The sequence below is a fragment of the Oncorhynchus mykiss genome, chromosome 9 (assembly GCF_057628025.1).
Source record: "Oncorhynchus mykiss isolate SJ-2025 chromosome 9, ASM5762802v1, whole genome shotgun sequence".
Taxonomy (NCBI): Eukaryota; Metazoa; Chordata; class Actinopteri; order Salmoniformes; family Salmonidae; genus Oncorhynchus; species Oncorhynchus mykiss.
The window spans coordinates 18,922,367-18,945,532 of NC_143030.1; the positions used below are offsets into that span (position 1 = coordinate 18,922,367).

At 42.7% G+C, this 23,166-nt stretch overlaps 1 protein-coding gene across 4 annotated transcripts; it reads right to left on the bottom strand.

Annotated features, from left to right (window-relative positions):
- Positions 1 to 1,609: 1,609 nt before the first annotated feature.
- On the bottom strand, positions 1,610 to 22,941 carry LOC110531612 (adipose-secreted signaling protein). 4 transcript variants are annotated; one of them, XM_021614901.3, is made up of 6 exons: positions 22,551 to 22,941; positions 17,435 to 17,532; positions 12,556 to 12,695; positions 10,543 to 10,681; positions 8,820 to 8,945; positions 1,610 to 4,305 (listed from the first exon to the last, which is right to left on the bottom strand). In XM_021614901.3, the coding sequence occupies exons 2-6, from the start codon at positions 17,451 to 17,453 to the stop codon at positions 4,205 to 4,207; spliced, it is 525 nt and encodes a 174-aa protein (XP_021470576.2). In that variant the 5' UTR covers positions 17,454 to 17,532; positions 22,551 to 22,941; the 3' UTR covers positions 1,610 to 4,204. The 4 variants fall into 4 exon arrangements, with proteins under 4 accessions (XP_021470576.2, XP_021470577.2, XP_021470578.2 ...); XM_021614902.3 differs by having other exon boundaries at positions 22,683 to 22,914; XM_021614903.3 differs by having other exon boundaries at positions 22,527 to 22,672.
- Between the last annotated feature and the right edge of the window lie 225 nt (positions 22,942 to 23,166).

Here is a 23,166-nt window from a genome sequence, read left to right on the forward strand (position 1 = left end):
TATTTTTATCAATAATTTTTTTTAACCTTTATTTAACTAGGCAAGTCAGTTAAGAACAAATTCTTATTTTCAATGACGGCCTAGGAACAGTGGGTTAACTGCCTGTTCAGGGGCAGAACGACTGATTTGTACCTTGTCAGCTCGGGGATTTGAACCTAACCTTTTGGTTACTAGTCCAACGCTCTAACCACTAGGCTACCCTGCCGCCCCAGTGGTGGGGGGGATAAAGATACCTACCGGAGGCCTATACCTTAGTTCAGCGATGTACTGCTGTTGAAGCAGTGACTCACATGGTTTTTGAAGCATACTGTCCTTTATGATCAGTAGCAATGTGATATATCTATAGAGAAGGGGGAATGGTTTATAACCTACTATGTGTAATGCTATTATGTCTGTTGAGTGGCTCATTAGTACATTGTCAGTCATTTTGGCCAATTTATCATTTTTTAAAAGCACTCTTTAAAATGTTGAGAGCTAATGAATTGCTCAGTGCCCACTGACAACTAGTGCACACAACAGTGCGAGGGAGAGAAAGGTTCATCCCAATTCTCCACCCTCCTCACAAAGTGTACACCTGCACACTAGCCCTTGTGGATTTAAACACTTTTAAATTGGTGTAAGAATTGTTGAGGTAGTTTCCATCATTGTTAAATTACATCCATGATGGGAGTGTGCAAGTGCGCACTTTGGGAGAAGGGTGAAGAATCAGGACAAAGCTTCTAGAGATCTTTTGGTCCCCTCCCAATGGGGGAAGTTACGAGTTCCGTCCTGGAATTCCGTCCTGGTTTCCTATCACACTGGCCTCGTCTGTTCCACGGCGGCTGGGTGGGGAGATGGAACCGGAACAAGGAACTGGAACAAGGAACTAGAACCGTTATAAAAAAACAAACAGCGCACAGCCATGGGGACACAAACAATGGACTCTCTGTGGCCATGTCAACTAAGGGGACTGACTTAACTGTGTGTGTGTGTGTGTGCACACGTGCTAAGGGAACAGTAGCCCCATGTCACCTGAAGGTACGTAGATTATGTTTTACAATCCCTTGTCCCATATGTTGTCCCATAATGCATTTAAAACATTTACCTCTGACATTGGAAGTCAAGTTGGTCATTCAACCATAACATAAAAGGAGACTGTCATCTCCAGGGGATGGAATCAGTCGCGTCTCGGGTCCAGCTGCTAGTTATGGTTGAGTCGGAAACAGAACATAAGCAGCCATGAAGCACTGGCCAGTCTTTTATAGTAGAGGAACAACGAGTTCTCTCTCTCTCACACACAGGCTTTTCATCTGTGGTTTCCAGCAGCAGTGCAGGTTGTGTTGTGATTAGGACTTAGCCAGGGACACAAGAAGAAACGGAGGTGAAAAAAAGAGATGAAGGGTCTAAGAGAAAGGGTCAGTCGGAATCGACTTTACACCTAATTGGTTTCTGTTACAATATTACACACTATAGCATACCCACTAGAGCCCATGTGAGACACCATAAACCGCAGAGCATCGTTGTGTCCTGTAGTTCCATTCAACAGAACACAGCGATGTAACAGCAAGGACTGCCTTCTAGCAGAAAATCACCTTGAGTGAGTTGAGTTACGCAATGGTAAAACAAAAAGCACAATTAAAAACAAACTTTATTAGTTCAGGTGGGCGTTCACACTTCAGCAGACAAAGGTGCTCAACAACAATAACAACAATTCATGAGAAGCGCTTAAACTTCCAAAAGGACTCATTTGAAGTCGAATGAAGTTGGAGCACTAAACAATTTTATTTTATTTTAAAATCTGACATTGATTTATTGTCAGCTTGACATCCACCTGTTCACATCACATAGAATGGATTAAAGTGAGCTAAAATAAATACATCCCTGCTTTTTTGTTGTTGAGTGCTCCAACTTCTTTCTACCTCAAATCAGTCCTTTTGGGAGTTTTTCTTGATAAGCACTTAAAACAAAGTTTATGGCATAAGAAAAGAACAGAGACAATAGTAGCAAACACCAATGAAGGAACATGTATTGTATATCGACTGACAAAATGCCACACCCCCCTAGTACCGTAACCCCTCAGTACAATTACCCAACAACCAGAGCTGGGGTCAACTCCATTTGAATTTCAGTCAATTCAGAAAGTACACTGACATTTCAATTCAGACAATTTGGATGTTGGTTTACTTTCTGAATTGACTGGAATTTAAATGGAATTGACCCCAAACCTGCTATGATGCCCATCACAATATGGGCTAAGGATATTATTTTGATAAGTCTGACTGCATGAACAATAGTGCCCTCTCTTTTCTATTCAAAAGGACAAGATCGCCTTGTATCCAAACTGAATCCACACTCGGTCTCACTAGCTTTTGAAGCATGGCAGGGTTCAGGACATTTCCATTCCAGTCAACTCAGAAAGTAAACAGAATTCCAATTCCACATTTTCCTAATTGAAAAGAACTGGCATTTCAAATGTACTTCCTGAATTGAAATGGAATTGACCCCTACCCTGGAGCATGGATTTAGTATGGACACCATAACAACAAGGTATAACTTTAAGACATTAGAGCCTATTATACAAACAAACGATATACAGGTTCTCCTCAATTAAGGCCGAACACAGTTAACACATGAAGATTGTCTGATATAAAACAATTATATTTAAAACAGGGCTTTGTCCATTTAGCTATGTGAAATTAGGATATGTTTTATGCTAGATACTTGACATTCTTATTTGATCGGAATATACATTTACAATGACTAGCTATTGACAGTAAACAGTGACTACTAAACTATTAGGTTGCAATGAGAGTATGAGTACTCAGAGAGGATGGTGAGGGCTTTGGGGGTAGATAAAGGGTAAGAGTTACTAGTTGTTGGCTGATTCATGGTGGGCTAACAACCAAAATGTTTGTCTTTTATTTCTTCTTGTTGCCTCAAATATATTAAAAGAGCAAAAAACAACTGGCAATCTAATTTGAGTGTGGATTTACTACCAATGGTACTGATGGCACCAATCTTTAATATTTTATAAATATACTTGAAATGTTTTGTAGATATAAAAATGATCTTGGAAGGCTGAGCTATCGTTGATCCACTAAAGTCCAAAATCTTTTAACTCCTGAAGGGGAGATACTTGATAGATAGGATAGTACGGGACAGAAGGCAGTTGTTGATGGTAAAAGCTGTACAGCACCGTAGGCACTTGCGACTGATTAATAGCGTATCATTCTTTCATTTAAAAAAGTCCTTTTGAATCCCTCTACACCTTTGGATTCAGATGAGAGGGATAATTTTAGTGTTTTTTGTCGCCCCCTATTGGTACAGTTGAATTTAGGCTGGGTGAAATGGTCTGGATTGATTACGTGAACTTTGTTGCCCCCTAAAGGTTTACTCAGAACACATTCTAAACAACATAGGGGCAGGCAGGCAGTGGAATGGCATGGGCAGTTGGATAGCGTGTTATCACAGTACTAACAACAGTACTTCGTACATATGCATTTCAGATATGTTAACTATACTGAACAAAAATATAAACGCAACATTTAAAGTGCTGGTCCCATGGTTCATGAGCTAAAATATAAAGATCCCAGAATTTTTCCAGATGCAAAAAAAGCATCTCTTACATTTTGTGCACAAACTTGTTTACATCCATAGTGAGCATTTCTCCTTTGCCAAAATAATCCATCCACCTACAGGTGTGGCATAACAAGAAGCTGATTAAACCGCATGATCATTATCTTTTTTATTTAAGGTATCTGTGACCAACATATCGGTATTTCTAGTCGTGAAATCCATAGATTAGGGCCTAATGAATTTATTTGATTTCCTTATATGAACTGTAACTGAAATTGTTAAATGTTACGTTTATATTTGTGTTCAGTATAGTTGAGGGAAGCTCAATAGTGATCGGATCACATTGGACTTGCTTTAAAAAAAAAAAGGTTTTGATGCTTGTTTGTTTTACTTTTGAAGCAAGGTAAGATTTGATTTGTTTACTTGTATGCGTTGTGTGCTGCAATTCAGCTTTTAGCGGCCAAGTACGGCCTGAATGTAAAATTAAAAACCCAGACTACTACTTAAAATAACTTCTATCCATTTCCTAATTTAATCCTCCTTTAGAACCATAACATCTTGAAATGGTCAGGGATCGTTTGAAGTACAGTGGATGTTGAATTTGAACACGTGGCATGGTCTTTTGTGTGTCTGTGTCACATTGTCTGGTTTAGTCAAATCCTTGCCAGTCACTCTGTTCAGAGTCATACTCCAGCTCCACTCCCACACAACGCACTCCTTCCAACAACATGGGTGTACCATGGTGACGGTCTGAAAAACAGGGAGAGAGAAAGAAAGAGGAAGAGATAGCAACAGAAAATGAAAGAGAGAGCAAGAAAAAAAAAAACATTAGGCTGTCTCTCAGAAATGGTTTAGTCCACAACATCCAACCAGTGCCAGTGCGCTCTATTACAGTGTGGTAAAGTAGAGTGAGAGAATGTAAAGCCTTAGGGATTAAGCTGTAGGTTGATCCTTTTCCCAGCCTCTCCACGAACCCTTTCATACAACTATATCCCCTCCAGTCCTCTGCCTGCCTACAGATGTTCAAGTTCGGATCACCACTGTGGTTTTTGTCCCTAGTTGACACGAATGGCCTGTCTATCAGTACTTTTTTTTGTTGCACTATTCTAATTTAAAATACAGAAATGAATGAAATCAGATAGATAAATATACAATCATTTTCTGTCGAAAGGAAATTAATTACAGGGTTTGTGTTAGGTTCCAAAGTGAATCATCATGACATAATTTATTCAAAGCTTCCAGACAGTGAATGCAGTCGGTGTCCAAGTACAGTGTGTTACAGACAGAAAATGGCTCCAACTCAAGAGCCAGGAAGAAAGAACGGGATGCAGTGATTATAATCAGTCAGCCATGTTCAATACAGTACAAGTATTTTACCAAATCATAAGCTCTCCACTAATGCGTGACTCATTCCGTTTTACTCAGGTGATCACAGCATCGCAGTGATCAGTGATGCTCTTAATTTAAACCATGCTGTTCACACTCACCAGCAGGTGGTAGCAGCACACTACTACATATGTTCTCACAACCAGTCTCCTATGTGCTAGACTGTTTGTTACTCAAGTGAACAACACTACAGCGTTGCATTGTTGTGCTTTCGGAAGACAATGACAAGATGGCTACAATCGAACTAAACTGATACTTTAGAAATTCTATTAGAAGAGGCAGTTGGTTTTCAGTACCGTTGTGAATTAATAATGAGGGAACTGCATGTAACTGCCAAAATACCGTTAACACGAGTAAATGAGGGATACAAAGTGTATTGAAAGCAAGTGCTTCCACATAGGTGTGGTTCCTGAGTTAACTAAGCAATTAACATCCCATCATGCTTAGGACCATGTATAAAATGCTGGGCAGGCGATTATTTTGGCCATAACGACAATGGGACGACAATGGGACGACAATGGGGCACTAGTGGCCACTGAATTGTTGCATGAAAACGATGTAAATCATATGCCATGGCCGTCTCAGTCACCAACTGAACACTTATGGGAGATTCTGGAGCGGTGCCTGAGACAGCGTTTTCACCACCATCAACAAAACACCAAATTCTGGAATTCTGGAATTTCTCGTGTAATAACTCCAATAGAGTTCCAGACACTTGTAGAATCTATGCCAAGGCACATTGAAGCTGTTCCGTCTCGTGGTTGCCCAACACCCTATTAAGACAGTATGTTCCTGTTTCCTTTATCCTTTACCTCCACAGAGCATATACTGCATGATACCACAACACAATCTGTTTTGATCAGAAAATATCAATTTTAGGAACGGTACATTGCATCACACTGGAAAGGAGGTTAAGTGATGCAATGGTTTCATATTGATCAATCTTATTTTTTATTTATTACCCTGTTTACTCCCCAATTTTGTGGTATCCAATTGGTAGTTGCAGTCTTGTCTCATCGCTGCAACTCCCATACGGACTCGGGAGAGGCGAATGTCAAGCCGTGCGTCCTCCGAAACACGACCCAACCAAGCCCCACTGCTTCTTGACACAATGCCCGCTTAAACCGGAAGCCAGCCGCACCAACGTGTCGGAGGAAACACTAACCTGGCAACCGGTGTCAGCGTGCACTACACCCGGCCAGCCACAGGAGTCGCTAGTGCGCGATGGGACAAGGACACCCCTGCCGGCCAAACCTATCCCTAACCCGGACGACGCTAGGCCAATTGTGCACCACCCCATGGGTTTCCCCAGTCGCAGCGAAAGAGCCTGGACTCGAACCCAGAATCTCCATATTGATCAATCTACACTTCTCCAAGCGTTGGGAGATCTGGGGTGTATTCACTAGGAACCAAACAGAGGGGGGGCTACCCGAATTTGTCCAATAGACTTGTTTTTGTTGGACTAATGATTGAATTAAATACGACCTGGAATGCCCCCACTGGTTTTGTTATGGGTGTAACACTAGATCTACCCTAGGGCACACAGTATACAGTAGGTCTCATTTAAAACCCCATAGGAGCGCATCATCATCAAAGCCAAGGCTCGCTTTTTCAAGCAGAAATTTGCTTCCTGCAACACTAACTCAAAAAAGTTCTGGGACACTGTAAAGTCCATGGAGAATAAGAACACCTCCTCCCAGCTGCCCACTGCACTGAATATAGGAAACACTGTCACCACTGATAAATCCACCATAATTGAGAATTTCAATAAGCATTTTTCTACGGCTGGCCATGCTTTCCACCTGGCTACTCCTACCCCGGTCAACAGCACTGCACTCCCCACAACAACTCGCCCAAGCCTTCCCCATTTCTCCTTCTCCCAAATCTGCTCAGCTGATGTTCTGAATGAGCTGCAAAATCTGGACCCCTACAAATCAGCCGGGCTAGACAATCTGGACCCTTTCTTTCTAAAATTATCTGCCAAAATTGTTGCCACCCCTATTACTAGCCTGTTCAACCTCTCTTTCGTGTCGTCTGAGATTCTCAAAGATTGGAAAGCAGCTGCGGTCATCCCCCTCTTCAAAGGGGGTGACACTCTTGACCCAAACTGCTACAGACCTATATCTATCCTACCATGCCTTTCTAAGGTCTTCGAAAGCCAAGTCAACAAACAGATTACCGACCATTTCGAATCTCACCATACCTTCTCTGCTATGCAATCTGGTTTCAGAGCTGGTCATGGGTGCAGCTCAGCCACGCTCAAGGTCCTAAATGATATCTTAACCGCCATCGATAAGAAACATTACTGTGCAGCCGTATTCAGTGATCTGGCCAAGGCTTTCGACTCTGTCAATCACCACATCCTCATCGGCAGACTCGACAGCCTTGGTTTCTCAAATGATTGCCTCGCCTGGTTCACCAACTACTTCTCTGATAGAGTTCAGTGTGTCAAATCGGAGGGTCTGCTGTCCGGACCTCTGGCAGTCTCTATGGGGGTGCCACAGGGTTCAATTCTTGGACCGACTATCTTCTCTGTATACATCAATGAGGTCGCTCTTGCTGCTGGTGAGTCTCTGATCCACCTCTACGCAGATGACACCATTCTGTATACTTCTGGCCCTTCTTTGGACACTGTGTTAACAACCCTCCAGGCAAGCTTCAATGCCATACAACTCTCTTTCCGTGGCCTCCAATTGCTCTTAAATACAAGTAAAACTAAATGCATGCTCTTCAACCGATCGCTACCTGTACCTACCCGCCTGTCCAACATTACTACTCTGGACGGCTCTGACTTAAAATACGTGGACAACTACAAATACTTAGGTGTCTGGTTAGACTGTAAACTCTCCTTCCAGACCCATATCAAACATCTCCAATCCAAAGTTAAATCTAGAATTGGCTTCCTATTTCGCAACAAAGCATCCTTCACTCATGCTGCCAAACATACCCTTGTAAAACTGACCATCCTACCAATCCTCGACTTTGGCGATGTCATTTACAAAATAGCCTCCAATACCCTACTCAACAAATTGGATGCAGTCTATCACAGTGCAATCCGTTTTGTCACCAAAGCCCCATATACTACCCACCATTGCGACCTGTAAGCTCTCGTTGGCTGGCCCTCGCTTCATACTCGTCGCCAAACCCACTGGCTCCATGTCATCTACAAGACCCTGCTAGGTAAAGTCCCCCCTTATCTCAGCTCGCTGGTCACCATTGCATCTCCCACCTGTAGCACACGCTCCAGCAGGTATATCTCTCTAGTCACCCCCAAAACCAATTATTTATTTGGCCGCCTCTCCTTCCAGTTCTCTGCTGCCAATGACTGGAACGAACTACAAAAATCTCTGAAACTGGAAACACTTATCTCCCTCACTAGCTTTAAGCACCAACTGTCAGAGCAGCTCACAGATTACTGCACCTGTACATAGCCCACCTATAATTTAGCCCAAACAACTACCTCTTTCCCTACTGTATTTTATTTATTTATTTATTTTGCTCCTTTGCACCCCATTATTTTTATTTCTACTTTGCACATTCTCCCATTGCAAATCTACCATTCCAGTGTTTTACTTGCTATATTGTATTTACTTTGCCACCATGGCCTTTTTGCCTTTACCTCCCTTATCTCACCTCATTTGCTCACATCGTATATAGACTTGTTTATACTGTATTATTGACTGTATGTTTGTTTTACTCCATGTGTAACTCTGTGTCGTTGTATGTGTCGAACTGCTTTGCTTTATCTTGGCCAGGTCGCAATTGTAAATGAGAACTTGTTCTCAACTTGTCTACCTGGTTAAATAAAGGTGAAATAAAAAATAAAATAAAATCATGCTCTTCCAGCGTTATGATGAGGCTGGCCTCTGTGGTCTTACCCATGACGCGGGCGTGCACCTTGACCCCCACGCAGACGTCCTCCTGGCTCTCACTGACCAGCATCACCTCCTCACACAGCACCCCCTCCTGGTGGGCCATGTACTCACATGTCACTCTCAGACCACCTGAGGAGAGGGAGGGGGGGGGTAAGAAGGGCAAAAAGGCAGAAGGATAGGGAACACGTATACAGAGAACACACACATACACGGGGGAGCAAAATGTCAACCAGAGTGGAAAAACTCTGGGGTCAAACACATTAACACAACTGGCAAACACTACAAATAACACACACACAGTCCAAGTGGTCACAGAAAGGTCACAGGGATGAAAGTAAAAGGTCATGGTTTTCCAGCAGACGGTGTAATGGAATGGAGCAACTCACTCAGCTCAACGCTAAAACAAACTACTGAAGTGTTGAAGTGAGTGGTGATAACCCTCATTACGAAATCCAGACACTTCCTGAGGGATGTTAGCAAAACGGTTCAACATTTCCTTATTCGGATTCTGTCATGGACCGACACACTTTCAGTCTCTCCTGCACATTTGAGATGTACAGCTACTATAAAACATGACTGACATGAAGGTCTGGCCAACCGGAGACTGGGCAAAGATCAGTGGAACTTAAAAAGGGTTAGGATTACACTACCGTTCAAATGTTTGGGATCACTTAGAAATGTCCTTGTTTTTGGAAAAAGTTAAATAACATTTATCAGAAATACAGTGTAGACATTGTTAAATGTTGTAAATTACTATTGTAGTTGGAAACGTCTGATTTGTTATGGAAAATCTACATAGGCCCATTATCAGCAACTATTACCCCTGTGTTCCAATGGCACGTTGTGTTACCTAATCCACATTTATAATTTTAAAAGACTAATTGATCATTACAAAACTCTTGTGCAATTATGTTAGCACAGCTGAAAACTGTTGCCCTGATTAAATAAGCAATAAAACCGGCCTTTGACTAGTTGAGTATCTGGCGCATCAGCATTTGTGGGTTTGATTACAGGCTCATAATGGCTAGAAACATAACTTTCTTGTGAAACTCGTCAGTGTATTCTTGATCTGAGAAATTAAGGCTATTCTATGCGAGAGTTGCCAAGAAACTGAAGATCTCGTACAACGCTGTGTACTACTCCCTTCACAGAACAGCGCAAACTGGCTCTAACCAGAATAGAAAGAGGAGGAGTGGGCGGCCCCGGTGCACAACTGAGCAAGAGGACAAGTACATTAGAGTGTCTAGTTTGAGAAAAAAGTTGCCTCACAAGTCCTCAACTGGCAGCTTCATTAAATAGTACCCGCAAAACACCAGTCTCAACGTCAACAGTGAAAGGCGACTCCGGGATGCTGGCCTTCTAGGCAGAGTTGCAAAGAAAAAGCCATATCTTAGACTGGCCAATAAAAATAAAAGATTAAGATGGGCAAAAGAACAGAGGAACTCTGCCTAGAAGGCCAGCATCCCAGAGTCGTTATTTTAAATGGACAAAACATTTGCTTTCCTTTCAAAAACAAGGACATTTCTAAGTGACTCCTTTTGAACTTTTGAACGGTAGTGTAGGTCTGGGCATAGGGCAAAGGCTGTATCCGAGGACCTAGAACTGGGGCTGATGGCTATGGCAAGGCTGAACCATGGGCTGGGGTGAGGTAGCTGGGACTGAGGTTAGGTCAAAGGACAGGACAGGGAATAGGGCTGAGGTTGAGTTGAGCAAGACTCGGACATACCCTCTGGTACAGGAGTGATATCAGTGATGCGGATATGGGGGTTGGGTACTGGAGCTGGAGACGCGTCCTTCCCCAGTGATGGAAGCTCCGGGAGGGTGAAGACAATCTCATACTTGTGCTGGGTCTTCAGGAAACCAACCTGACAGATATATAAATAAAAGAGGGAGTGAATATGAAAAAGGGCATGATGGGGTGGGGTGGGGAGCAAGTGAAAAAGCTGCAAGAGAAGAGAGAGAGAAAGTAAGAGCGGGAGAGAGAGTGAGCTCAAGAAAAAGATTCAGAGAGAAAACGAGAGAGAGGGAGAGCGAGCGAAAGGGACCAAAGGATAACCCTCTGGCCGCGTCAAACAAGCCTCACGTGACCCTCTGGCCGCGTCAAACAAGCCTCACGTGACCCTCTGGCCGCGTCAAACAAGCCTCACGTGACCCTCTGGCCGTGTCAAACAAGCCTCACGTGACCCTCTGGCCGTGTCAAACAAGCCTCACGTGACCCTCTGGCCGTGTCAAACAAACAAAAACAAGTGAGGGAGAAAAGAGTGAAAGAAACACAAAAACCCAGTGCTTTGATTAAATAGCTCTGCAGCATACCGTCTGTCTCCAGCCATCCCACACACTGACTACATCCCACCACATCTGATTTAAACAAGCCCGTTGGTTAGGTTACACCCCCCTCCCCCCATCCGTTTCCATGGCAACCCAGTGGTTCCAAGGAGGCAGCAGAGAACTTCAGACACACGGCACATTCACCGCTGTCGTCTGTCTGGTGGACCTCACTTCCCACACCGGGGAAGCAGAATCAAAGGGCCGTCTGAACCGCAGCACAGTCACACTACACGCCCACGACTACAGTGCTATGCTGCAAAGAGTTCTCTGATCCACAGTCATCCTCGGTAAACAGGAGGGGAGAGGACTGGCATAGTTGGAACTGAATCTTCAGAACAGATACAGAAGATTAGCAGAGATGAGAGAGAAACTCGCCTCCTCCCCTTTGTTGTCATACAGGTTTAGGGTTGCAAAATTCAGGAACTTTTAATAAATTCCCTGGTTATCCCGAAATCCCGGTTGGAGGAATAAGGAGAGAATAAGCAGGAAATCCAGAATCCTCTAACAAAGATTTCTGGTAAATCAGGGAATTTATTGAAAGCTGCTGGAATTTTGCAACCCTATAAAAAAGGTTCACCTCAGTTGAAAATGGCAAGAAAAGAAGGATGGCTGGGAGACCACTGGAGATTGAGGGGAACATTTTTGGATAATCCTAGCTCTCTGGGTGTGCCGTTTTGATAACTCTTACACGGAACCCAAACCGACTGCGTGCATACATGTATTCTGTCCCCCAACACCAAACACAATCACGACACGCAGGTTAAAATATCAAACTCTGAACCAATGACATTCATTTGGGGACAGGTCAAAAAGCATTAAACATTTATGGCAATTTAGCTAGCTAGCTTGAACTTGCTAGCTAATTGGTCCTATTTAGCTAGCTTGCTGTTGCTAGCTAATTTGTCCTGGGATATAAACATTGAGTTGTTATTTTACCTGAAATGCACAAGGTCCTCTACTCCGACAATTAATCCACACATAAAATGGTCAACCGAATCGTTTCTAGTCATCTCTCTTCCAGGCCCTTTCTTCTATTGACTTTATATTGCGATTGGCAACTTTCATAAATTAGATGCATTACTGCCACTGAACTCGTTTGTCTATCATTCACCCACATGGGTATAACCAATGAGGAGATGGCACGTGGGTACCTGCTTCTATAAACCAATGAGGAGATGGGAGAGGCGGGACTTGCACTGCGTTCAGCGTCACAATTAGAACTGACTTCTATTTTAGCCCTTGGCAACGCAGACACTCGTTGGCGCGCGCGAGCAGTGTGGGTGCAATAGTTGAATAATATAGATTTCTAATTTTATTTTGCAGCACATGCGATGCAAGCGGTGTAGTCAGGGTATTATGATCATTTTCACATCAGACATGTTAAATTATTTAATCCAAAACCCAAACCCACCTTGACCATAAAGTTCCCGTCAGGCTGAGGGATCACCATGACGACAGAGTCGTGGAGCTTCTCATCAAAGTGGACATGGGACGGCGTGCCGGCGGCTGGCTCTTCTGAGAAACCAACACCTCCCGCCTTTCCTGCGGAGCCTGAAGAGGGAGAGACCAACTAACTTAAATTGTTACACACACAAATGGTAAAGGACTCTGGTACAACAGTTTCCAATGGGAACAACATTCTTATGCCAGTGACACCCAGCAATGAGTGGCTATAAAAAAAATATTCTAAGAAAATCACAAAAAATAAGCTGGAAAGAAATCAAAGGGAGAAGAACATGGCATCTTGAACTTTGAGTGTAAATCGACTTCATTTCAGTCGTTTGAATGCCTCTTCAAAATGTCTGTGATCACTCTTAAAAGCAATAGTAACTAAATATATTTGTAATCATGGAAGGAAAACACATTATTCAGGAAGAAGATTGAGGATTTGATATGAGGTAAAGAGTAATAAAGAAAAGATATCTTATCTAATACTGTAGAATGCCCTGCAGTCATAAGATAAACGTTATTGTCCATTAAACGTTCATAAAATGGACATTTAAAGGAAACCACCTGTCACAGCATTTGGAGAGGGAACAGACAAAATTGTATTATAGAAGATACTGATTTAATAGATCTCTACCACTGTCTCTCGTGGCTCTGGTCAAAACTAGTGCACTATATAAGGAATATTGTGCCATTTGGGACACAGACCAGGTTTGTTTGAATGCCTTGTGGAACACATTAGATCACTGATCTTTTGAAATGCTGTACCTTGACGGTCCCTCTGGGATACATTGTCACAGAATCATCATATTCATCAACATTTGTATCTCCTTATTTCATTTCCCTTTAAAAAAAGAGTGATGTGTATCTACAGCATTTATTCCCATTGCCTTGCTTGGGTTAATCCTATCTGGGTCAAGAAGATAAGAGTTTAGGAGTTACAGGCACTGTGATTGTATTTCTTTAATAACATTGTGAGTCAGAATTTCATTAGGCAGCGAGCGGGTGGCTGTTTAGATTAAAATGATATAAAAAAAAATAAAGAAAGATATGAGGAGGAAATATAAACCTTGAACTTAATCAACTTTACAGTTGCATGGTTTCATACCAGTGCCTTCAGAAAGTATTCACACCCCTTTTTTCCCCCACACTTTGTTGTGTTACAAAGTGGGATTTAAATGGATTTAATTGCAATTCTGTCAACAATCTACACAAAATACTAATGTCAAAGTGGAAGAAAAATGTGAACTTTTTTAAAAATGGAAATGAAAATACTAATAGATCTTGATTAGATTAGTATTCAAACCCCTCAGTACATGTTAGAATCACTATTCGTAGCGATTACAGCTGTGAGTCTTTCTGGGTAAGTCTAAGAGCTCTGTAAACCGGGAGTGTACAATATTTGCCCATTACTCAAAAAAAATTGAAGCTTTTTCGAGTTGGTTGTTGATCATTGCTAGACAGCCATTTTCAAGTCTTGCCATAGATTTTCAAGCCAGAATGTCTTCGCATTCTAGAAATCGCCGGAGAGGGAGGCAAATCCAGACTCATCGTGGAGAAGAAAAGTCGGTTGGCCTGAGCGATATGGATGGCTAGCCAGGCAATATTCTCAGTTTACTCAGACAACTAATGTACAGTATATAAAGTAAATTCATTTTGCCGACCCCACCGACACTGACTTTGAATACCAAAAGATCTGGCTCATATGGCGTCGGTAATATGGGTCAGAGCATTTGACCTGGTTGGTCTAGAAGCAAGCCGTTTTCATTGTAAATGGTGAAACCATGACGCTAACACATCTGCACTCGCTTGTTTCACTAGGGCACTCGGAAACAACGGTAGAGCGCCTAGGAGATGTTTTTTTTTTTTTCATAGCCGCACACCGCTGCCAAAATAAAACTCCTTGTCGCACAGCAAAATATTTTTGTTGATTATGCAATCAATTTACACTTTAGAGCCCTGAGGTGAGTCAGAGTATATCGGTGTCCACTCCAGTCTGAAGACTACCTACCTACACTAGTTGAAAGGATTTGTGGATTCAGACAATGCTGAGAGAGATCCACAGGCTTTCAAACAAGACCATTCGTTAATACACATTCTCTGGACACTAGCCCAGACAGTGAACTGGACTGGACACTGTGCTGGCTGTGCACTGTGCTCGCACAGCAAAATATTTTTGTTGATTATGCAATCAATTTACACTTTAGAGCCCTGAGGTGAGTCAGAGTATATCGGTGTCCACTCCAGTCTGAAGACTACCTACCTACACTAGTTGAAAGGATTTGTGGATTCAGACAATGCTGAGAGAGATCCACAGGCTTTCAAACAAGACCATTCGTTAATACACATTCTCTGGACACTAGCCCAGACAGTGAACTGGACTGGACACTGTGCTGGCTAGATACCAGGCTTGGGTTCAAATAGTATTGGTTTTCTTTCAAATACTTGGAAGCATTAGATTGAGCCTGTTTTTTTAGAGTCAGGTGGGCAGCGGTTTGTACTTTTGAGACCATTTCATTGATTCCATAGTGCCAGGCAAACTCAGTCAAGTGCGGCTGAAGTGTTTTGAAAAAAAATAAAACATTATACACACTATTTGAACCCAGGTCTCTTAGCTGCTGAACACCCAAGGCCTGTTACATCTACTACAGTGCAGTCTACAGTACAGGAGCTGGCTTCTCTGTCTGGTAGTCATAATATTGCTATCTTTTTCCCCTCTCTCTCACTCTACATCTGTTGGTCTGGGTTTGGATCATCGTTTCTCTCCTAGCCTCTGTTGTAGATTAGATGACTGTGTGTCTACCTCGTCCTCTCCCTCTCTAACTTGTCCTTTCACTATCCCCTCCATCTTTGTCTCGTGTCTATTGTCTGCGTCTCTTTCTCTGCATGTCCCGTCCCCCCCAGGCGGGTCAGTGCTCGGCACAACACTTTAAACAAAGATCGATCACTAACTTTGTCTGATGACCATGGTAACAGACTCCATTAGGCTTGTATCTCCAAGTTCAGTTCCCTCTTCCACCCCTTGCTATTTCTTTCTCTCCAAGGACCAAATTAAACTGACACACACACACACACCCCACGCATTCGCTCTCTCGCTCCCTGTGAAAGCAGCTACATCCCAGACACATGAAAAATACATTGAAGCGAAAACAAATAAGATGTAAATCTACACTCTCATTCAGCAGCCTAATTAAAGTGAGAACAAAGACCCAGGGAGAGGAGAGTGCTTTGTGTGCAGAAACAAAGCCTCCAATCTCCACTGGGGGGGAAAGAGACGTATTAATGACAGTGAAAAGAGTGTTGCCACTTTTAGTCCGTCTCCCAGGTGCTGTTCTCTTGCTGTGTTTCTATGAGGATCCCTGAACACTTCCTGCCTATCTGTCATGTGCAACATATTTGTTCACACTGAGTCACACACACTTCAGACTCGATTCAAACAAGTCCACATTGTGTTTTTCCCCATGTTTCCCCTAAAAATGCATTCTTCCAAAGACTGTAAATTGATGCTTCTAGTTCAGGAGAATAAGCTGTAGTATGTGTGCATTGTAAACAAAGACATTTCATACATAAACATTGCCATGTCGGGGTTGGATTGCCAGGTCTTATTCTCATCTTGCTAGGGGGTTTCCTGTACCCTTCCCACCCATCTCTTCTTTAAATTACACACACTAAGTAAGCATTTGTATACTGTAGTGATGTTAAAACATAGTGAGGAGGGGGAGAAAGGTGGGGAAGAGAGAAAGAAAGAGTGGGGGAGAGAGAAAGGAAGAGAGGATTTTTGGAGGCTCCCTGTTTGATAGCGAACTTGAGAAGTGAAAAAAAAAATATTTTTAGCATATCCCACTCTCCCTGAAACACCCTCAGAGAGTGGGGTCCCAGCCCAGGGTCTGCCATTATCAACAGCAACCCTGGAGGAATTAGGGTCAAGTGCCTTGGACTCGGGCAGACAGATTTGACACCTTTCGGTTACTGGACCAACACTCTAACCGCTAGGCTACCTGCGTGTGAAAGTAGGAGGGAGAGGCTGGAGAGTTCTATGAAGACTGGTGGAAGCCTGATCTAGAAATCAACAATGTCTGCCAACCCTTGGGAGGCTATGGGGCAGGGTTCATCAACTAGATTCAGCCGTGGAACGATTTTTTCTTGAGCGGATGGTCAGGGGGCCGAAACATAATTACAAATAATTTGTAGAATGCAAATGGACCGCAAGAAACCCAAATAGATATAATATTTCACTAAAACAGAATAATTTCAAACTTTGCTTACATTTGTATACCATTACGTGTCTCTCTATTACGCGTGGGAATAAAATCACTTGAAGCTGCTTTCCTGGTGTTAACAGTATTATGTCCAACAATGAAAATAAAATGTAAAAACCATCCACGGGACAAATTCGAGCAGCAGGCTTCCAGTTTGGGACCCTGCTATTGGAGTGGTTTCTGGACAGGGTTCATGTGGAGGAAGAAGAAGCTTAGGTAATAAAGCATGATATACTACAGTACCCATAATGCTCTGTAACCATATGCGTTTTTATCCACCTAAAGACGTTGTCAAGAGTAGGCAACTAGATTCAGCAGCGGGACAATTTTTGGTCGGAGCGGATGGTCGGGGGGCCAGAACATAGTTATAAGAATCTGTCAACTGAAAAATTGGCCAGAACTATGCCCAAAAATAAATTGCATTTGAAAATAACTAATTTCATACCTTGAACACATTGAGACATAGAGCTGCACTGTGTTTTGAATTGAAAGACATAGAAATACCCATTATTGCATTTAAAACCACATAACAGGGGAGAAGGGACAAGAGTCTATACAACAATATAATAGAAAAGGGGTACTTACTCTTCCTAGCAGTAGCCATGCCAGGGTTGGTCCACAGACAGAGAGAGAACCCAACCGTCACAGCCTGGTCATCTCTATGGCCCAGCCACAAAATGACCCTGAGACATGAGAGAAGGAGAGAAACAAGAGAATAAAGAAGAGGTTTTGATGATAAAGGATTAACAGAAGAAGGGGAGGGCAACTAGGAAAGAGCTTAAAGCTAAAGAAAGGAGAAAGTCACAACTGTAATGAAATCAGGAAATAAATACTTCTGAAAGAAGACGAGCTGGTATTTGTCTTTAATAAATCCTAGCCCCAGGTTACTAACTCTGTTCAAACGACGGCACCCAGCTGTGTGTGCCAGACTATCACCAAGGGAGAGGGGAGGCTCCCGACTGAGTTAAATTAAAGATAAACAAACATTCAAAAGAGGATTAAATTCAAACCAAGGTGTCAGATGTTTATTTTAACATTTTTCAGAGAAACTCACAGGTTTCTGTGAAAGAAAGGACAAAATATAACCTTAACAAAAATCAAGGGAGGCATCTTAAAAAGGTTGTTGAAAGATGCAGCACTCCTAGTCAGGTGAGGGTCATACTAAGAAAAATGACAAGTTCCTCTGACTGACTGAAACCACTGGCCTGAAAAGAATGGACTGGTGACCAGTTGCAAGTTGGGTGTTTCACCATATTGCTATTGCCTGTAGTAGCTAAAGAGAGAGGCTGTTGGATTGTACCTTGGACGTTGCCACAATTGGAAGACTACCAAGCCAAGAGATGTGCTTATTTACGATTCACCTTCAAAAAAAATACAAAATAACTGTGCCGGGGCCTCCCGAGTGGCGCATCAGTCTAAGGCACTGACTTGGCAACCGGAGTGCTGCTGCACTGTAAATTTGTTTTATCTGTCTGTAAATCACATAATAGTATTATACATAACAGAACTGAATAGCATATTATAACGTTACTGTAAGATAAAAAACACCACTGCATTGTCATCTTATGTAGCCAAAAGCCAAATATGCATAGGCTTTGCTGCAGTTTAATACCATCCGCTCTAAAAAAAATCATTCACTGTTAGGAATGTAAAGATTAACCGATCATATCAGTCCCTGGTCCAAATGTTTAAGATGTGAGTGCATCTTGTGGCAGGAGACCAAACCAATCCAATAGCTTGCATCAGTCAGAAAATATATTCAAATGTTCTGAAATGCCGGGTTCACAATTTTGTTGTTGCTCATATTCCTTTCTTGTTACCTTGTGAAAATACCTTATCTTTTGTCGAACTAAACATGTAGACCCCGGTCCGATCCCAGGCTGTATCACAACCGGCCGTGATCGGGAGTCCCATAGGGCGGCGCACAATTGGCCCTGCGTTGTCCGCATTAAGGGAGGGTTTGGCCGGGGGGGCTTTACTTGGCTCATCGCGCTCTAGCAACCTTGTGGTGGGCTGGGGGCCTGCAGGCTGTCCTCGCTCATCAGGTGAACGGTGTTTCCTCCGACACATTGTTGCGGCTGGCTTCCGGGATAAGCGGGCGGGTGTTAAGAAGCGCCGCTTGGCGGGTCATGCTTCGGAGGACGCATGACTCAACCTTCGCTTCCCAAGCTTATTGGGGAGTTGCAGCGATGAGACAAGATCGAAGTTGGGTAGAAGGGGGAAAAAATACATATCTTTTATACCATGCCTTCGGAAAGTATTCAGAACACTTGACTTTTTCCACATTGTTAGGTTCTAAAATTGATTCAATTGTCCCCCCCCTTTTAAACCCAATACCCCATAATGACAAAGCAAAAACAGATTTAGAAATGTTTGCTAATTTATTAAACATAAACTGAAATATCACATTTACATAATTATTCAGACCCTTTACTCAGTACTTTGTTGAAGCACCTCTGGCAACGATTACAGCCTCGAGTGTTCTTGGGTATGATGTTATAAGCTTGGCACACCTGTATTTGGGGAGTTTCTCCCATTCTTCTCGGCAGAACCTCTAAAGCTCTGTCAGGTTGGATGGGGAGCGTTGCTGCACAGCTATTTTCAGGTCTCTCTAGAAAAGTTAGATCGGGTTCAAGTCCGAGCTGTGGCTGGGCCACTCAAGAACATTCAGAAACTTGTCCCGAAGCCACTCCTGCCTTGTCTTGGCTGTGTGCTTCGTTGTCGTGTTGGAAGGTGAACCTTTGCCCCAGTCTGGGTTCCTGAGAGCTCTGGAGCAGGTTTTCATCAAGGATCTATGTACTTTGCTCTGTTCATCTTTCCCTCGATCCTAACTAGTCTCCCAGTCTCTACCCCTGAAAAACATCCCCACAGCGTGATGCTGGCACCACCATGCTTCACCGTAGCGATGGTGCCAGCTTTTGCTTGGCATTCAGGCCAATCCTATCTTGGTTTTATTAGACCAGAGGGGCCTTTTGGCAAACTCCAAGCGGGCTCGTGCCTTTTACTGAGGAGTGGCTTCCATCTGGCCACTCTACCATAAAGGCCTGATTGGTGGAGTGCTGCAGAGATGGTTGTCCTTCTGGAAGGTTCTCCCATCTACACAGAGGAACTCCGGAGCTCTGACCATTGGGATCTTGGTCACCTCCCTGACCAAGGCCCTTCTCCCCCGATTGCTCAGTTTGGCCAGGCAGCCAGCTCTAGGAAGAGTATTGGTGGTTCCAAACTTCTTCCATTTAAAAATGGAGGTCACTGTGCTTGGGGACCTTCAATGCTGCAGACATTTATTGGTACCCTTCCCCAGATCTGCGCCTCAACACAATACTGTCTCGGATCTCTACGGACAATTCTTCAACCATATGGCTTGGTTTTTGCTCTGAAATGCACTGTCAACTGTGGGACCTCATATACCACAGGTTAATTTCAAGTTGTAGAAACATCTCAAGGATAATCAATGGAAACAGGATGCACCGGAGCTTAATTGAGTCTCATAGCAAAGGGTATGAATACTTACGCAAATAAGTATTATCAACATTTTCTAAAAACCTGTTTCTGCTTTGTCATTATGGGGTATTGTGTGTAGATTGCAGAGGACATTTTTACTTAATCCATTTTAGAACAATGCCATAGTGTAACAAAATGTGGAAAAAGTTAAAGGGTATGAATCATTTCTGAAGGCACTGTAAAGAAGAATTGAATAATGGTAAGTGATCTACTACAGCAAACATTTTGTTTGCTATAGACAGACAGGCGTTTACCATGTCTTGTAGCCAAGTTATATTACCACAGCAACAGAGGCCTGATACATTCCAAGATGACTTCTGCTCCCTGACACATTTAAACATTTGGAACAGTGAGTAAGAACAACTCCCTCGCAGGAGATCAAGGACCCCTAGAACCGCTTTAGGTTTGAACCCAGTTGTCTATAGGTTCAAAAAGTCTGGGAAAGAAACACTACCTCCTTTTCTACTGCAAAGAAGGAAGAAGCATCCTAGAGGGAGGTGATTAAAAATATGACATGTCCATTAACAGAAACGCTTGCACACATAGATTGCCTTGTATCTTAACTCATGCCTGATTTGCACTATAGGGCTGAACGAAGCTATACTGGGCTGGCCTGGTTACGCATCCACCAAAGCTGCTGGAAGCGTGCAAGGAAAACAGAGCCAGCATGGTGAGGTTCAGGTCAGCTTAATATTTTATTTATATATATATATATATATATATATATATATATATATATATATATATATATATATATATATATATATATATATATATATATATATATATATATATATATATATATATATAAACCCAACATGTAACAAAGATTTTACAGTGTATTCATTAGACCCTAATCAATGAATTTCACATGACTGGGTATACAGATACGTATCGGTTGGTCACAGATACCTTAAAACAAAACGTAGGGGCGTGGATCAGAAAACCAGTCAGTATGTGGTGTGACCAGCATTTTCATCATGCAGCGCAACACATCTTCGCATAGAGTTGATCAGGCTGTTGACTATGGCCTGTGGAATGTAAAGGAATGGTTTCAGATTGTCTGGGATATTGGTGTTGATGTGAGCCATGACCAGCCTTTCAAAGCATTTCATGGCTACAGATGTGCGTGCTACGGGGCGATAGTCATTTAGACAGGTTACCTTGGCATTCTTGGGCACAGGGACTATGGTGGTCTGCTTGAAACATGTAGGTATTAGAGACTGGGTCAGGGAGAGGTTGAAAATGTCAGTGAAGACACTTGCCAGCTGGTCAGCTCATACTCTGAGGATGCATCCTGGTAATCTGTCTGGCGAATATTCACCTGTTTAAAGGTCTTACTGAAATCGGCTACGGATAGAGTCATCACACAGTCATCCGGAACATTTGGTGATCTCAGGCATGGTTCAGTGTTGCTTGACTCAAAGCAAGCATAGAAGGTATTTAGCTCGTCTGATAGGCTTGCGTCACTGGACAGCTCGTGACTGGGTTTCCCCTTTGTAATCAGTGAAAGTTTACAAGCCCCGCCATGTCCGCTGAGCAGCAGAGCCAGTGTAGTAGGATTCGATCTTGGTCCTGTATTGACGCTTTGTCTGTTTGATGGTTCGTCCGAGGGCTTAGCAGGATTTCTTATAAGCGTCCGGATTAGTACCTGCGGCACTCCAGGAACAGGGATATCTACCTACCCCTGGGCTTGGCTGATGTAAAAGGTTTTGAGGAAAAAAACAACACTTACACGGTAGCCTATAGATTTATGTAAAAATGTGAATGCGTTGTAGTTCATCCTATGAACTACTAATACTGTATTCTATTCAAACCAATATCACAATGGGAGAGATACAGTGCAAGCTGCTCTCAATATCACATTCTGCAGTGGACATAGCATGACACCAAGAGTGCCATATGCCAACCGAGACAGCTTACTGTAGACCCCCTAGGTTCAAGCAGATTTACGTTGCTAAATTACGTTAAATGTAAATTGAGTTAAGTGTAACAGTAAAAACCTCGCATTTCTGCAAAGTTTAGCCTATAGTCTAATATTTTGAGAATATACGGCTACGTCCTGTAAAGAGTTTGAACCTGCTTGTCTCGAAACTTGCTGCCCTCGCAGTACAATAACACAAAGTTAAAACTGTGCTCCGGCAACTGCAGCAAACAGCATGGAAATATTTCTCACCTTTTTCGCTCACCAAGAACTCACCTTTCTTGCAATTGAGGCTATATGCACACGCTGCAACCAGGTAGTGTCCTATTGTCGGTTGTATCCAAATTAAGGATAGGCAAAGGAATATGGGTCCACAGAAAATGAATAAACAGTAGAATGAACACCCACCGTAGATACGCATCCACTCCCCCTTGGTCGTCACTAGTTAGCACAGCCACAAAGTCGTTACTCGCCTATTTCTAGGATTTATCTTCTTAAAATCAGATTTTGATTATAACCGTAACCTTAATCGCACTGCTAATTGTATGTCTAACTTTAAAATAAGACCAAAAATCTAATTTTTGTAACCAATTTTGAGTTTGTGGCTGAGGAATTTCACTTTGTGGCTGGGTTATTTAGTGGAAACCACTCCCCCTTTCGTTGGATTAATTTCTACCTCCAACTTCCGCATTGGTTACGTGATTTACTATCCAATTCTGGAGATATCTGGATCTAAATTACAGCGTTTGGCAATGTTGTTTATGTTCGTGTAAACAATCAAATGTTAAACTCACATAAGGCATATCTACAGTAAGAAATGTCACAGACGGTTGGGTCGAGTACATTTCAGGGGTTTTTCTCCTTCCACTCACCACTAAAATACATTCATGTT